The 17,334-nt window shown below is 44.2% G+C and overlaps 1 protein-coding gene and 1 pseudogene across 1 annotated transcript in view; one reads left to right on the forward strand and one right to left on the reverse strand.

Annotated features, from left to right (window-relative positions):
* The window catches only part of LOC124803420, a 909,999-nt gene that overhangs the window by 531,094 nt on the left and 361,571 nt on the right, over window positions 1-17,334 (reverse strand). The window contains exons 4-5 of the mRNA XM_047264603.1: window positions 14,241-14,501; window positions 14,065-14,126 (exon numbers count right to left, since the gene is read on the reverse strand). Of these exons, the coding sequence (XP_047120559.1) occupies window positions 14,065-14,126; window positions 14,241-14,501 (323 nt within the window). The remainder of the gene's footprint in view (window positions 1-14,064; window positions 14,127-14,240; window positions 14,502-17,334) is intronic.
* LOC124803606 lies at window positions 11,534-11,651 on the forward strand (annotated as a pseudogene).

Here is a 17,334-nt window from a genome sequence, read left to right on the forward strand (position 1 = left end):
ACCTTCACCGAGTAGTCAAGTAGTATATTGCTCCCTCCTACGTATACCTCGCGAAGATGCCATGAGGATAAACTCAGAGAGATTAGAACCACACAGAGGCATACCGACAATCTTTCTTTCCACGAACAATACGAGACTGGAATAGAAGGGAAAACCGATAGAGGTACTCAATGTTCCCTCCGCCACACACCGTCAGGTGGCTTGCGGAGTATGGATGTAGATGTAGAGATGTAGATGACAGACTACTCGCCCAACAACTCACCGTGCTTTTGTTCACTGCCAGGTTCCCATACATATTCTGCAAGCGCCTACGAACGTGCGCGATTCTCTGGATTTCCGCCAAAAGAAACTTAGTGATAGACCTCTGCTTGCAACGCGCTTTCGTTACAGAGGCCATTTTTATAGCTACGTACAGCGCAGCCAGCAAAATGGAACTTTATGTAACTACAGGGGCTGAAGCGGGAATATTCCACGATGTCCCACAACGGATTTCGCATTTTTTTCAATCGATATTGGTCGAGCAAAAAAAGTTTTGAATTACTTATTAAACGCCCCTAGTGATACACTTAACGCGTTTCCCATTAGGAACAGTGGCCCTACCCCTCTTTCGCGTGTCTGCGAATACTTCTAAACTGCAAGCTTACGCACAGTGTAAATGAACACTACCGGCAAACTTCCGGAAGTGGCTGCGTGTTGGGAAGGTGCGAGCTGTTCTGTAAAGTACTTTGATACACTTAATTAAGTCTGCAGGGAATCTTTCCTTAAAAAAACGCCTCGCCTAGTGTAGATTTTCTGCATTTACAAATAAACAATTTTTATGTACTGCCTGATGACACTTTTTCATTCGCCGCTGAAGGTTAGATTCTCGTTAACACGTTCCCTCGTTTTCGTTACACTATTATAGTACAAAGAAACGCATTTCCCACTGGAGTCCTAAGAAATGGTTCAAATGGCTCTGAGCACTATGGGAGTCAACTTCTGAGGTCATTAGTCCCGTAGAACTTAGAACTAGTTAAACCTAACTAACCTAAGGACATCACACACATCCATGCACGAGGCAGGATTCGAACTTGCGACCGCAGCGGTCTCGCGGTTCCAGACTGCAGCGCCTAGAACCGCACTGCCACTTCGGCCGGCGGAGTCCTATGAAGATCTCAGGTTTTTTTTTCAGATGTAATTTGAATCCACCATGTCCGTGCTTGCTACAAAAGTCGCAATCGCTAAGCGCGTGCTAAACCTGCCAGCAATAATGGTGATTTTGTGATATTTGCTAACACTTCTTCAGATAACAGTGATTCATATTTTAAACATATGAACAAAGGTGGGGACAACAAATCTATATAGTGTAGGTTCGCTTATACGAACACCTCTGCATTCTGGCTGTTTTTCACACACTGACCACTCACAATTAACGTCTGTCCACATTTATCAGTGCGACGGAGATCAGTAAAAGATCACAATTTCACATTTGTCTGCTGCTCAGTCTTTATTTGTTATTCGTTGTATGGCTGGTGCCGATAACGTGATAAGAAGAATAGTCCATTAATTATTGTTGGATAACTATGAGAACCCATCAGTCAGAACCCATCTATCATTATACAACAGTCGTAAGTTGTCCGACACGCCAACATCCTCTAATAACAACTCATACTATGGTCCCCAGCAAGCAGTGACATTTAAGAGGTAGAGTTTGGCGATAATCAATTCTGCAAGAAGCACTTTGGCAGCACAAGGTGTGTTTTAAACTCCTGACGTAATACGTAAGGTCGTTACTCATTCGCACTGGAGATAAACGAATGTCTCAGAGAGTTATCGCCTCGACGGTTCTTTAATAACTTAATTCATTACGTGTGCACAAAATGGCTGACAGCATACCCACTCAGCGCTGACGTTATCTTTTCTTCGGGAGATACGAGTACAATGGACAATGAACGGCTTATCCACACTCTGAGACAAGCTAAGCTCAGGCGTCGGCAGTAAAAACTGTGCGGCCACTCGTACATCCTCTCCGTTGCTGTGAAAGTAACTGCCGTCATACATCTGTGGTTACCATCAACATTGCCTAAAATATGAGACGGTAGCGTCATTTTATTTGCCGTAATCGTTAGGCTGACGGAGCAGCTATTTAAATCACAATAGACTGAAAGAAACTTTGAAGATTATTCAAGAGCATTAATTTACGAATTAAAATAAATGGGTTGCTCCTCAGCACAACAATATGCAGGGGGAAACAGAAGTTTGCGCACTAGAAGTACAAAGGCCGTCCAGTTAATAATGCAACACTTTCTTTTTCTGGAAGTAGGTTGGTTTTAGTCAAGGTTCCAATACACCAAACTATTCCCCACTCTTTTGGCTACAAAAGCCTAGTGTTCAACTTGATCTATGTTCAGTGCAAAAGCCTTGCTCTACTTAATTGGGAGGGCCTGTACGAGGTGCGCTTGAAAAGTCCGTGCAAAAATAAAAACTACTTACGTGTTTGGGGTAAAACTTTTTTATTTTTCACATAGTCTCTCTCCTTTTAGACTTCTACACTTCGTCCAACGCTCTTCTAATCTGTTGATCCCTTCTGAATAATAGGAATTGTCCAAGTCTGCAAAATAGCTAAGGGTTGCTGCAATCACCTCCTCGTTTGAATAAAATCTTTGTCACCCCAGCCATTTCTTCAAATTAGGAAACAAACAGTAGTCCAAGAGAGCCAAGTCTGGAGAATAGGCGGGATGTGAAACGAGTTGGACCCCTATTTCCATGCGACCACAACTGCTGAGGTGTTTGCTGGTGCATTGTCGTGATGGAAAGGGACTTTTTTGCGGTCCAATCGCCGGCGTTTATCTTGCAGCTCGGTTTTCAAACGGTCCAATAACCATGAATAATATGCACCTCTAATAGTTTAACCCTTTCCCAGATAGACGATGAGGATTATCCCTTGTGAATCCCAAAAGACAGTCGCCATAACCTTTCCGGCCGAAGGGATGGTCTTCGCCTTTTTTGGTGCAGATTTTCCCTGTTTAGATTGCTGTTCGGTCTCAGGAGTATAGTAATGTATCCATGTTTCACCCACAGTGACGAAACGACGCTTAAAGTCCTGCGGATTCTTCCTGAACAGCTGCAAACCATCCTTGCAACACTTCACACGATTCCGTTTTTGGTCAAGCATGAGCAATCGCGGAACCCATCTTGCGGATAGCTTTCTCATGTCCAAATGTTTATGCAAAATATTATGTACCCATTCATTCGAGATGCTCACAGCACTAGCAGTTTCACGCACCTTAACTCTTCTGCCATCGATCACCATATCATGGATTTTATCAATGGTTTCTGGAGTCGTAACCTCAACAGAGCGTCCAGAAAGTTCAGCATCACTTGTGTCCATATGGCCATTCCGAAAATTTTGAAACCACTTATAAACTGTTCTAATCGAAGGTGCGGAGTCACCGTAATGTTTATCAAGCTTCTCTTTAGTCTCCTGAGGCGTTTTGCATTTCATAAAGTAATGTTTAATCGCCACACGAAATTCTTTTTCGTCCATTTTTTGGCAATCACTCGACTTCGACGAATGCCAAACACAAAGAAATACACCAATATGGCTGAAACTTAGTGCGCGTTCTTTCCAAAGATGCTACTAACTAAACAAGACCTCGATACGCGCCGGTAGTGCCATCTCTCGGACTTTGCACGGACTTTTCAAACGCCCCTCGTATGCCCGCATGGTACTACTCTACTGGTCGACACTGCAGCCAACGTCTCCCTGCATGGAAAACCTGCCCGTCATCCACGTAATGCTTCCCGTGGAATGTATCCTTCACTGGCCAAATAGACGGACGTCGGAAGGTGTGAGATCGGGCTGCAGGGTGGATGAGAATCAAAGTACAGTGAAGTTTTGTCAGCTCCACTCGGATGAGCAGACTTGTATGACGTCTTACGTTGTTCCGGCGAAGGAGAAATTCGTTTGCTTTTTAGAAGCACGTTCCAACATCGAAGGAGTCACAGCTGTATGCGACCGAGCGTCAGGCGAGAAATCGTGACCTTGTTTTGATGATGACAGACGCCTCACCCAAAGAATCACCGTGCTTTTGTTCACTGCCAGGTCTCCGTAGACTTTCCGCAAGCGGCTATGACCATCTGCGATGCCCTGGTTTTCCGCCAAAACCAAATCAATAACAGTTCTCTGCATGGAACGCATCTCCGTTGAAGACTCCATTTTGAAGGCTACTTACAGCCCCGGCACCCATCGGAACTTCAGGAAACTATAGGGGCTGAAGCATGAGTGTTCGACGATGTCCGACAACAAGTTCCATTTTTTTCAGCCGGAATCGTATTTTCATTGAAGAAGAACAGCGCTAGCCAGAAAGAGGAATGATAGTGGGTTGGAGAACCGGCATTTGAAGCTGACTGCTGAACGAGTCTACTGCCGCCAACATAAATTGCGCGTAAGGATTAAGAAGATAAGACACGAGAAATTGGAACATACGGAGGGGTACAGACAACAGTTTTCCCTCGCTCTCTTTGCTAGTGGAACAGGAGGGGAAATGACAAGTACTGGTACAGGGCACCCTCCGCCACGTACCGTACGGTGGCTTGCGGAATAGCTAATGTTAGTCTTTGTGGTATGTTATCTGCCTTCTTAATCGTTATGCAGTAATTGCTGTGGATATTTCGAAAAACATGGGCAAATACTTAATACTAACAAAGAAATTGAAGTAAAAATAGTTTTTATTATTCTACATTACAACGCGTATTTTGCCTTAAAGCGTTTACCAAGCTGCGACATTGTCGTGAATAAAACAGTGACCCGTATATACAATAAGTTTCCTTTAATTTACGTCTATGGTCACAAACTTTTTGTTAACAGATTGATGAAGGTCATTATAGACCGAAACCGGTAATCTGTTAACAAAAAGTTTGTGACCATAGCCGTAAATTAAAGGAAACTTAAAGCGCTTACGCTTTTATCTTTTACTCTTATCGAGCAGGGTTCAAATCCTAGTCCGATCATCCAGATTTAAGTTTTCCGCAGTTACCCTAAACCTCTTGAATGGAATGCCAGAGAGGCTCCTTTTAAAAGGACAAAGCCGATTTCCTTCTCCAATCCTTTCTTCCTTCTTCTGCTGTCTTACCAAGCACTACAACTCTCCAAGTTTTCACGTCGATTTTCAATATTTCTTTCTCTTTTTTGAGATATGGTCCTTCTCTCAATATAGCAAAAAACTTCCTAAAATTGCCAAATGAAAGAAACATGCTTTCACCCTGAATCATACCCTACAGTTCGAGCATTCTAAGCATGAAATCCATTCAGTGCACAAAGTGAGCAGTGGTGTCACACTGTATCCAATGAAGATTTGTTTGAGCATCCGTTTACAGTGCTATTGAATTACCATTTCGTATACGATGACATTTTGTTACAGATTATATATATATATATATATATATATATATATATATATATATATATATAATTTTTTTTTTCGTCGTAAATCGCGCAGTGAGAAGTCTCCCTATGTTCCTGATCATAGCCAAATAACATACGACACTGACGTGAGATTCAAACAGTCAAGGCATTTCCAACCAAAACTCTGTCCGAACAGGGCTCGGAAGGCCCAACGGTACCGACCGACCGCCGCATCATCCTCAGCCGATGGGCGTCCCTAGATGCGGATATGGAGGAGCATGTGGTCAGCACACTGCTCTCCCGGCCGTTGCCCGTTTTCGTGACCGGAGCCACTGTTCCTCAATCAAGTAGCTCCTCAACTGGTCTCAAAAGGACTGAGTGTACCCCACTTGCCAACAGCGCTCGGAAGACCTGGACGGTCGCCCATCTGATATCTAGCCAACCCCGATAGCGTTTAAACACGGTGATCTAACGGGTACATGTGTTACCATTGCGGCAAGGCTCAAAAAACATAAAATCTCGGTACACTACATGTCCACACTACTAACAACAACAAGAATAAAATCAAACTCATGTTCAGCAATAACCTATATGACGATGTAAAATCAGTTCTCACTGATGCTGAGACTAGACTTGCCAAACATTTAAATACCTAGGTCACGCAGACTGCAAACCTCTCACTGACTGTAAACAAAGAGAAAACTCAGTTACATTGACAGAGCTATTGGAACGGCTACATCACTCGCTGAAGTACTAGTCAACTCACATCCAGAAATGAGACACTTGCCATACAGTGGATTCAAGGGGGAGGGGAGGTAAAATGACGTGAATAACAAACAGAACATGTATTTAATGCGCGGAAGAGAACAAGCCAGTGTCTCAGCATTTGCCGATACAATTTTTATCCACCATACTTCCCGTGATGCCTCAAGATATATCTCATTAATCTATCCCTTCTTTTGGCCAAGTCGCCCAATTGATGCAGTATCTCTCCATTAGTTACTTGATATACCCATGGAATCATCGGTAACACGACATATCAAGAGCTGCTATTCTCCTTTGCTGTGGACGATTTCCCGTCGACGTTTCACTTACACGTAATGCTACGTTCTATACAAATACTTTCAGAACCGACTTTCAACAATTTATATTCGGTGTTAACACATATCTTTTCCAGAAAAGTATTTCTTACTATTGCCTGTCAGCATCTGATATATTCTTTATTTTTGACAACACATGTTATTTCGTCGCCCAAATAGGAAACTTCATCTACCGGTTATACTGCCTCACCATCGTCTGATTTGATCCGATTACAGCCCGCATCTCATGGTCGTGCGGTAGCGTTCTCGCTTCCCACGCCCGGGTTCACGGGTTCGATTCCCGGCGGGTTCAGGGATTTTCTCTGCCTCGTGATGGCTGGGTGTTGTGTGTTGTCCTTAGGTTAGTTAGGTTTAAGTAGTTCTAAGTTCTAGGGGACTGATGACCATAGCTGTTAAGTCCCATAGTGCTCAGAGCCATTTGAACCATTTTTTTGATCCGATTACACTCCACTAACCTTGTTTTACTATTGGTGATGTTCGGGTGAACCTTTTCCGAAACATTATCCATTTCGCTAAACTGATCTCTCACGTCTTTTGGCGTCTGTGATAGAATTACAGTGATATTAAAATTTTTGTATCTTCTCCTTGAACTTAAATTCCATTTCCTTAGTATACGTTACTACCTGCTCAATGTACGGATTGATAACATGGGAAGTAAGCTACGACCCTGTCTCAGTTATCAACTACTGTCCTTGGATTCCCATTTATTCAGTTTGGCTTCTGCACAAATTCCAGACAGTCTTTCGCTCCGTGTGTTTTATCCCTGACAACGTCTTTGTTAAGATCTACATGTTTTCAGCTCCCCAGCATTGTCCTTTCCCATACTCAAATATATTCAGCTTGTAGATGTGGCATTTTCTAACTGATTCATGGAACTATGGTGTATTAATGGTCACATTGGTCAGTAATGATCGAATACTCATGGTGGACCACTGAAATCCCGAATATCTTGAAAGCGGTTCTAGGTGTCGAAACGAAGATCCCGAAAAATTATAGCACAGAAAGTGGCAAACAATTTTCTATATTAGTGACACTTTGCTGAAGCACTACAGTTCTTTTTATAAACTGAAACATCAGACGTTTTAACGATATTCGAAACCGCTTGAAAAGAGCGTTTCAGTCCTGTAACGATTGTTCACGTTCCCAGTGAAATTTCTTCTCAAGCAGCTGAGCCTTCTCGTTCTCCTTCTTCTTCTTATTTTGCACTTCAAGGTTTAGTCATTTGCGCCTGATCAGTCTCACTTTTCACTGCCACCTAGTTCTGGTTTTCGCATGTCTCTTCTTTCTCTTCACTGGTGCATCATGCCTGAAGTGGGATTCTCTCTACACCGTTTCTTCGTAAGTGATCTCTTCATAATGTTTTATTTTCTTCAATATTTTTATTAATGTTGCAAATATCTAGTTGATTCCTAATGCACTCATTTCTTGTATAATCTTCCCTGTTAACACCTAACTTTCCTGAAAAATCTCATTTCTGCTGCTTTTTGATTAGTTTTATCACCATCTGGCCCATATGCTTTCCTGTTTTTCATCCTTTTTAAAGATACTTGCAGTTCCCAGAATGCAACTTGCAGTTGTTCTACTGTGACTGAATCAACAGTACTGTTGTACAGTGTGAACTCCTTCTCCTTCAGTTCTGAATATTCTTTTTTCCCACATATTTTTTATAAAATTCTTTCCACTAATCTTTGCTAGTTATATTTAGTTCTGCAATATCTGTATGCTATACTTAAGTGTTTCATTAGTTTATACGTAAAAGCTTGACTTTCATGTATATTCTGTTCTACTTTTGTTATAAAATGATACAGTGACTCTTGGTGTGCTAGCCCCATTATTTGTTTGGTTTGATTCCATTTTCGCTTGCACTCCTCTTCAGTTTCTCGTGTTTTGTTCTGCAGGCATGTTTTTTGGGCTCTTTTTCTTCAACGGCCTTTGTGATATTTACATTCCAAACCCTTAATCCTTCGTTTTTCCTTAACTTCTTCCTTTTTCCCAATCATGCGCCGCTCTTTCTCCAACCACCTTAAAGTGGTTGAGAAGTTTGTGTGTCTCGATGGCCCACTGGCGGGATCTACGTTCCTGGAAAGCGGTCACCCACGCCAGATTGATCAGTAGGCAAGAGGGCAAATAAAGAATAGTTCCCCAATGGGAGTTCCCTTCTCGGGAGTACGTGGGCGACAAACACAGGTGTCCAAGCAATGTCTGACCTTGCTTCCACTTACCTATGTCAAACACCTGCTTCTTTCCCATTGGCGTCTCTTAGAAAGCTCTTGCTTTTACGATCCCGACGGGGTTCGTTGCTTTTCATTTTCATTCTCTAGTGAAGAGGATGTCAACGATTCAGATGTCGGAAGAGATGCAGCTAACTAATTTTCTAAATGTGTGAAGTCATGGGACAAGAGCTAGAATCTGTAAAAATCTGTTATCAAAGAATGCTTGGCACGACAAGCTACGAAAAGTTGCGAAGCGAGTCAGCAAGCACTTCTACATACCCTCAAGCCAGTATGACATACGTTGCAACAGAAGCTAGACTCGGCCAAACGTCCTTCGACTGCTGAACCAACGTGTCATTCACTGCAAATCAGCCTTCCCCAGCAGTTGCGTGAAGGTCATTTCCAGCTACGTACTTTGTTTGCCAAATTGTTTACAACAGACGACAGGTCTTCCTAAGAGACGATACTGTTTACTGTTGACCCAAAATTCACAAACTACAGACGTGTAAATCTACGCAGCAGGCATTACTGGGCAGTATAAAATCCTCTCTGGACATATTTAGTGATGTTTACGCGTTCGCCGGCCCGTGTGGCCGTGCGGTTCTAGGCGCTTCAGTCTGGAACCGCGAAACCGCTACGGTGGCAGGTTCGAATCCTGCCTCGGGCATGGATGTGTGTGATGTCCTTAGGTTAGTTAGGTTTAAGTAGTTCTAAGTTCTAGGGGACTGATGACCACAGATGTTAAGTCCCACAGTGCTCAGAGCCATTTGAACCATTTTTTGTTTACGCGTTCAGCGGAGAGGAGAGAGAGTTTTGTCCCGTGCTTTGTATTTAGAACATTACTTACCTACTATTGTGAGAATTTCACTGCAAACTTTAATGAATTCGGTTCACTGACTGCCTCTTTCCAAAAGGTTTCGAATGACTTTAAAAAGCTGTATCGTTCGAGTAGAGCAAAAAATCATAGTTGAATCTGTATCTGTATACATAAAAAGTGCAAGCAATACAACTCATCGCGGTCTGCTTGAAGCTGTATGTTGGCAAAATGATGTGGAACAGAATACTGAAAACATTTATCTTGTTTCTGTATTATTGTTTGGAAAGTATGTTGTTGTAACAATCCGTAGCGCAGTCTGCGGTCTAGGTTAGGGTGGAAGGTGGTAGTATGAGTTGACGAAATCCACAACTGAGATATCGCAGGAATCACCATACTCCTCGTTATAACGTATATTTTATGTATATATGACTGCCGTTTTCTTGACGACATGAGTCCAAGTAGACGAGTGATGCCGGTAGGTTCATTTTTTATTTTCCAAACTATCATTTGCCGGAAAATTCGTTTCCATATCTGGAAGCGTGTATGAAGTGTTTGGGGTCACCTCGCATGTAATGCATTCTTTGTAGAGATCTGATGATAGTCACTGCAGGCAGAAACCTGTCATTCCTCCGGTTTGATACAGTACGGCACGACTCCCTGTCCTGCGACATCCTCATCATCTCAGAGTGGCACTTGCTCCCAACGTCTTCCGCAGTTTTTATCCTGTACGGCTCCGTCAGGTACCGTGAGACTTACCTCCTGATTTATTACACATGCCCTATCATCCTCCTCCTTCTTCTTGTCAGCGTTTTCCAAATATTTCTTCCCTCGCCGATTCGACGCAGAATGCTATCATTTCTTACAATTTAACCTAATTTTCATCATATTTCTATAGCGCTACAATCTCCTCTTCCCTGGTTTACCCACAGTCGTCGATTCATTTCGGTACAATGTTGTGCTGTGCTCCAGGCGTGCGTTGTCGTAAACTTCATTCTGAAGTTACGCCCAATGTTTGTTAACTGTAGGTCTGTTTTGGCCAGGTATGGTTTTTATGTCTTTCGTGAGTGAGCCGGTGGGTTTCTGGTGCCAGGCGATATCGATTCTTACTTCCATCTTTGATGGTTGTCCCTGTGCCTTGTTCTCTTTGCGTCTTTGAGGCGCCGGCCGAAGTGGCCGTGCGGTTAAAGGCGCTGCAGTCTGGAACCGCAAGACCGCTACGGTCGCAGGTTCGAATCCGGCCTCGGGCATGGATGTTTGTGATGTCCTTAGGTTAGTTAGGTTTAACTAGTTCTAAGTTCTAGGGGACTAATGACCTCAGCAGTTGAGTCCCATAGTGCTCAGAGCCATTTGAACCATTTCGTCTTTGAGGCAGGCTATTTATGGTGGCGCGCGTGCGCAATTCGAGGAGAGTGGTCCGGGCGTGAGCCGAGTCAGTCTGTGACGTGACGTGCTTTCGATGTTGTCGCTGTGGGGAGTTGGCGACAACATGTCACGTGGCACGGCCGTATGCTGTGAGGACCAGTTGAGTCGGAGCAACGAAGAACCATGAGCCGCTGCCGGAAAGTATTAAAGTTGTATTGACACGGCTGCCCAGGGGCGACCAGGATTTGCTAATGCCTCGAGAGCTATGTGGATGGATAGCGTGTGAATTTCACATGAAGCAAAAATTAATCTCCAAGCTTTCGTGGTGGGTTCCTCCTCCTACATATAGTGAATATTATTGTGTACTTAAGGACAGTTGACTGTTGGTAATTGCTCGTGCTAGTGGCCAGCAAAATATTCACTGTAGTGGTGACGAGGCGAATTATGTTCTGGAACGACAATGAAATTATGTTACTAAAGTGGCTAGAAATAGCGCCTCGCATTTGTAAGTTTGAATTTGGTGCTTAGTGGCACGCTGAAGATAGCTGGTTCACTTGAACGTCATTTCTTAATTTAGTTATAGATTTAGAATTTTCTGTTTTTACGAATTAGTGGTAGTTGTTTCTTAATAATTTCTTGTGGGTATGGATTGTCAGGCAACGGCCTTGCCGCAGTGGATGCACCGGTTCCCGTGAGATCACCGAAGTTAAGCGCTGTCGGGCGCGGTTGGCACTTGGATGGGTGACCATCCAGGCCGCCATGCGCTATTGCCATTTTTCGGGGTGCACTCAGCCTCGTGATGCCAATTGAGTAGCTACTCGACCGAACAGTAGCGGCTTCGGTCAAACATACCATCATAACGACCGGGAGAGCGGTGTGCTGACCCCACGCCCCTCCTATCCGCATCCTCCCATGAGGATGACACGACGGTCGGATGGTCGCGATGGGCCACTTGTGGCCTATAGACGGAGTGGTACTGGTGGCTGGTGGTACTATCGATTGTCACGTTAGGTACTTAGTATCTAGTTTTTTTTTTTATCACAGGAAATTAAGGTCCTTAATTATGTTCATGGGTTAACTTGTAATATATTTATATTCAGGTATTGCTTTTGTAACTTGTATATACTAAAGTGTGTCTGCCGCTCATGTTTTGCTCTTTTCAGAAACGTGTATAGTGGTCGACGCGAGCAAACGCCCTGCGAGCTTGCATTGTGACGGAAATCTCAGGATTTGAACTCTGGGCCGTCCGGACCCCGTTAACGCACGATTTCTCTATTCCATTCAACGAGAGGCTTGTTTTAGGCAGAAGATTTTCTGCTGCCCAAAGCTGAGTATAAGTTCACCCTTTGGATCGTGTGTTTGTGAAATCGTAATAGATTAACGTTTGCTCACGTCCATCACGTGTGCATCAAATTGACTTTTTGCCTTACGCTTGCATAAGTGTAAAACTGAATGATAATAAAAAGAAGTCATTAAATTTATGAACATTAACACACACAAAGGGCAAATTGTACCCTGAGTGTGCCTATCCCTAAGTTGTATATTTAAAGTAAATTAAGATTTGGTCATATTGCAATATGGCTGTGGCAAGACTGAAATACCTCCTGTTTGCAAGTTAATTTAAGTTACTGCTTCCATTACATCGAAAAGTTTCATTCCTGTATAACATTTTTAAATTACTATATATTTGAAGCTGTTTCTGTGCTCTACAATTCTTTATACTCATTTTTGTGCATTTTTAAAAAATAATTGTGGATAGGGCTGCAATATTATTGGGATTTCCGTAGTATGAAAGCTGTGAGTACCCATGGAAAGGCATTCACCTATCTGTATATTAAACTATCAACTTATGAGATGAGACCTATTCTTTGAAAGACATTTGTTTTATATAATTTACGTAACTGTAAAGATGCGCATCTAGCGCGGACGCTAATACATCGACTGCGCAGTCAAAGAAGCATTTTAACAGAAGCTGAACTGAACGTTCTGCTTCGATATAAATAAAAGATGACAGTAAAACTTTTGTAGATCTTCAGATTTTATCCTACTTCTGCTTGTAATGTGAAAGCGTAAAGAAGGTCGTCTTTAAGCCATAAAAGTGAGTGGTCTTGCCAGCGTGCAGACAACATTATTAATTAATAAAATTCGAGTAATTTATGTTCGATACTGTAAACCGGCAAGTTATTGTTATGGAGGTGTTGAACGGCGCAAGAATTGTCTCGAAGGAAGGAGAAAAGTAATGACTGTAATTTCTGATAAAAACGTGAACCTAGAAACTAGTACAGGACAGGCTGAAGTCTGATCGCACCATACAGTTAGAAAATTACTTATGTAAGTTACACTGTTTATAAAGAAGCTCTAATTGCTTGTGATAATTATTAGAATATATTTAGTGTTTACCAGATTTCTTATTCTATTCTTTTCCTTTATTTTTTTACCTCCATATCATATTATTTTTGTAAATATCAAACAGCCTTCACTACAGCAGAGAATACTGCGGCATCCTGGTCGTAGACAGAAGGCCGCTCCTTGTCTTCTATACAACTCATTGCTGCCCCATTTATTAATGATTTCATTTGCAAATGCAATTTTTTATTGTTCATTGTTAAAGATCCCTTAGGTAATTATAAAATTCATACTGATTACGTAAAAAAATCCGGGTTGTTCTTTTCCAAATAATAGAAGTCTTTGGGTAATCAAAAAACTAGCCTCCTTCTGACAATGATCAGGAGCCGACCAGAAGACGGACGTCTTCGACCGCTTTCGTGTTTCCTGTGGCAAAGCTGCGCCAAACTGGGAACTCGACATTCTAGTATGAAATTATCAGATTAAAATTGAAAAAAAAATTCAAATATATTATTTATTTTTTCATATTAGAGGGCCTAGATATGCAAATGTTGTTAAATCATTATTGCTGCTGACGAATTCATGTGTATGTGTAATCAGTAAAGAAGTGTTGCAACTACTAACCAGTTCTTTTACTGGTATACAAGGTTAGAGTGTGTAATCGCCACACCAGTGAGACCAAAGAGGCGAGCAGGATATGAGATGAAAGAGTGGAATAGAGATCAGATGAAAGAGTGGAACAGAGAACATCGCCAACGTTTCGAGCAGCACAGTGGCGACTTCACCTCAGCTGGGGCCGCTGTCAGAATCAGCAGGTAGTGGATACCACCGTGCACCCACCTGGGACCACTTGCGCTTCTCGGGCACGGTGACGCTGCCGCTGCGCACCGTGACGAGCAGGGCTCCCGCGCCGGAGGCGGGCCTCGCGCCGCTCCCGCTGCCGCCCCCGCTGCCGCCGCCGCCGCCCCCGCCGGGCAGGCGGCAGCCCGAGGACGCGGCCTCCGGGGGCGAGTCGCTGCTGGCGGGCGCCACGGCGGCGGGGCAGCTGTTGATCACCTCCAGCTCCTCCTCCGAGCTGTGGTGGTCGTGGTCGTGGTCATAGTTGTGGTCGCTGTCGCTGGGCAGCGCCGAGTCCAGGAAGTACGGGCTGCAGGCGGTCAGCGCCGCGACGCCCGCGCTCGGGCCCGCAGACGCCGACGTCGACGCCACCGACGGCGCCAGGCTGGGGAACGGACTCACCGCAGAGCCGCTCGACCGCTCCGCCTCGCTCTCCATAGCTGCAACACCAGAGACGGCGCCGTCAGACGGGGGCTCTGGCCAGACACTTCGAGGTATACAGGATGAAAGCTACTGAACTGTATGAAATATACTACTGGCCATTAAAATTGCTGCACCAAGAAGAAATGCAGACGATAAACGCGTATTCATTGGACAAATATACTAGAACTGACATGTGACAACATTTTCACGCAACTTGGGTGCATAGATCCTGATAAATCAGTACCCAGAACAACCACCTCTGGCCGTAATGACGGCCTTGATACGGATGGCGTGTACAGGTACAGCTACCCATGCAGCTTCAACACGATACCACAGTTCTTCAAGAGTAGTGACTGGCGTATTGTGACGAGCCAGTTGGTCAGCCACCATTGACCAGACGTTTTCAATTGGTGAGAGACCTGGAAAATGTGATGGCCAGGGCAGCAGTCGAACATTTTCTGTATCCAGAAAGGCCCGTACAGGACCTGCAACATGCGGTCGTGCATTATCCTGCTGAAATGTAGGGTATCGCAGGGATCGAATGAAGGGTAGAGCCACGGGTCGTAAAACATCTGAAATGTAACGACCACTGTTCAAAGTGCCGTCAATGCGAACAAGATATGACCGAGACGTGTAACCAATGGCACCCCGTACCATTACGCCGGGTGATACGCCAGTATGGCGATGACGAATACACGCTTCCAATGTGCGTTCACCGCGATGTCGCCAAACACGGATGCGACCATCATGATTCTGTAAACAGAACCTTGATTCATCCGAAAAAATGACTTTTTGCCATTCGTGCACCCAGGTTCGTCGTTGAGTACACCATCTCAGGCGCTCCTGTCTGTGATGCAGCGTCAAGGGTAACCGCAGCCATGGTCTCCGAGCTGATAGTCCATGTTGTTGCAAACCTGGTTATTGTCTTGCAAACGTCCCCATGTGTTGACTCAGGGATCGAGACGTGGCTGCACGATCCGTTACAGCCATGCGGATAAGATGCCTGCCATCTCGACTGCTACTGAAACGAGGCCGTTGGGATCCAGCACGGCGTTTCGTATCACCCTCCTGAACCCACAGATTCCATATTCTGCTAACAGTCATTGGATCTCGACCAACGCGAGAAGCAGTGTCGCGATACGATAAATCGCAATCGCGATAGGCTACAATCCGACCTTTATCAAAGTCGGAAACGTGATGGTGCGCATTTCTCCTCCTTACACGAGGCATCACAACAACGTTTCACCAGGCAACGCCAGTCAACTGCTGTTTGTGTATGAGGAATCGGGTGGAAACTTTCCTCCTGTCAGCACGTTGTAGGTGTCGCCACCGGCGCCAACCTTGTGTGAATGCTCTGAAAAGCTAATCATTTGCATATCACATCATCTTCTTTCAGTCGGTTAAATTTCGCGTCTTTAGCACGTCATCCTCGTGGTGTAGCAAATTTAATGGCCAGTAGTGTAAAATCGTCATAACTGCTGAACGGTTTGCTTTAGGACGTTCGAACTACACGGTTGCCGCGGGACATGACTGGAATTAGTATGGTATGTGCGGGTTGATTCCGCGATGAAGCCCACTTTCATTTGGATGGGTTCGTCAATACGCAAAACTGGCGCATTTAGGGGACTCAGAATCCGCTTTTCGATCAACTGGTGACTGTGTGGTGTGCAGTGTCCAGTCACGGAATAATCGGTGCGGTGTTCCTTGATGGCGGGGTGACTACCTAACGGTACGTCAAGGGTTTTGGAAGACAATCCAAAGTGACCCTGATTTCGACAAGATGTGGTTCACGCAAGACGGAGCCCTACCCAATCGAAGCAGGAAAATGTCTGACGTCCTGGAGGAGCACTTTGGTAGCCGCATTCTGGCTCCAGCGTACGTAGAGGCCACTGGCATGGTACTCGAGTGGCCCTCACATTCTCCGAATCTGAACACATGCGTCTTCTCTTTGTGGGGCTATATTATAGAAAAGGTGTACAGCAATAGCCTCAAAACCATTGCTGAGCTGAAAAAGCCATTCAGGAGGTAATCGATAGCATCGATGTTTCGACACTTCAGAGTCTCATGCAGAATTTCGCTATTAGTCTGCGCCACAGCCGGCCGTTGTGGCCGTGCGGTTCTAGGCGCTACAGTCTGGAACCGCGCGACCGCTACGGTCGCTGGTTCGAATCCTGCCTCATGCATGGATGTGTGTGATGTCCTTAGGTCACTTTGGGTTAAGTAGTTCTAGGTCTAGGGAACTGATGACCTCAGATGTTAAGTCCCATAGAGCTTAGAGCCATTTGAACCATTTTTTCCGCGTCACATCATCGCTAATGATGACAGGCATATCGAATGTGTCATAACCTACATCCGAATATCTGTGCTGACGTTTACGTGTTGGATAAAGTGTGTGCACGTCACAATTTGTAACTAATTTACGGTTTTTTCATATAGTTCAATAGTTATCACCCTGCAGAGCCAAAAAAAGTTTCACTCATCACCTAGAAAGACTAAACTTAGGTAATTAATTTTTTGTTTTATTTAGTATTTTATGCATCTTCAGCAACTGTTGTCGTACATAACGAAATAATAAGCAACGAGTTGCATAAAAGAAATTTAATTTCTTTACCAGTTTCGGGCACTTATAGCCCTTCTTCAGAAGGTTATGCCTATCGCATTATTTGCCAATGTCAGTAATAAAGTGCTGTTAGTGCTACGCAGTTGGAAACTGGCAATAGCGCCGCTATCATGGATCTCCTTACAGTGACTCCACAGTAGCACCATCACCAAGTTCCATGGTTGGAGATTGATCTTTCCGAGGTGCCTCTCGTAACCCAAACCCCAGACAATAGTTACAGGACAAAGCAT

This window comes from Schistocerca piceifrons, chromosome 6, assembly GCF_021461385.2.
Source record: "Schistocerca piceifrons isolate TAMUIC-IGC-003096 chromosome 6, iqSchPice1.1, whole genome shotgun sequence".
NCBI lineage: Eukaryota > Metazoa > Arthropoda > Insecta > Orthoptera > Acrididae > Schistocerca > Schistocerca piceifrons.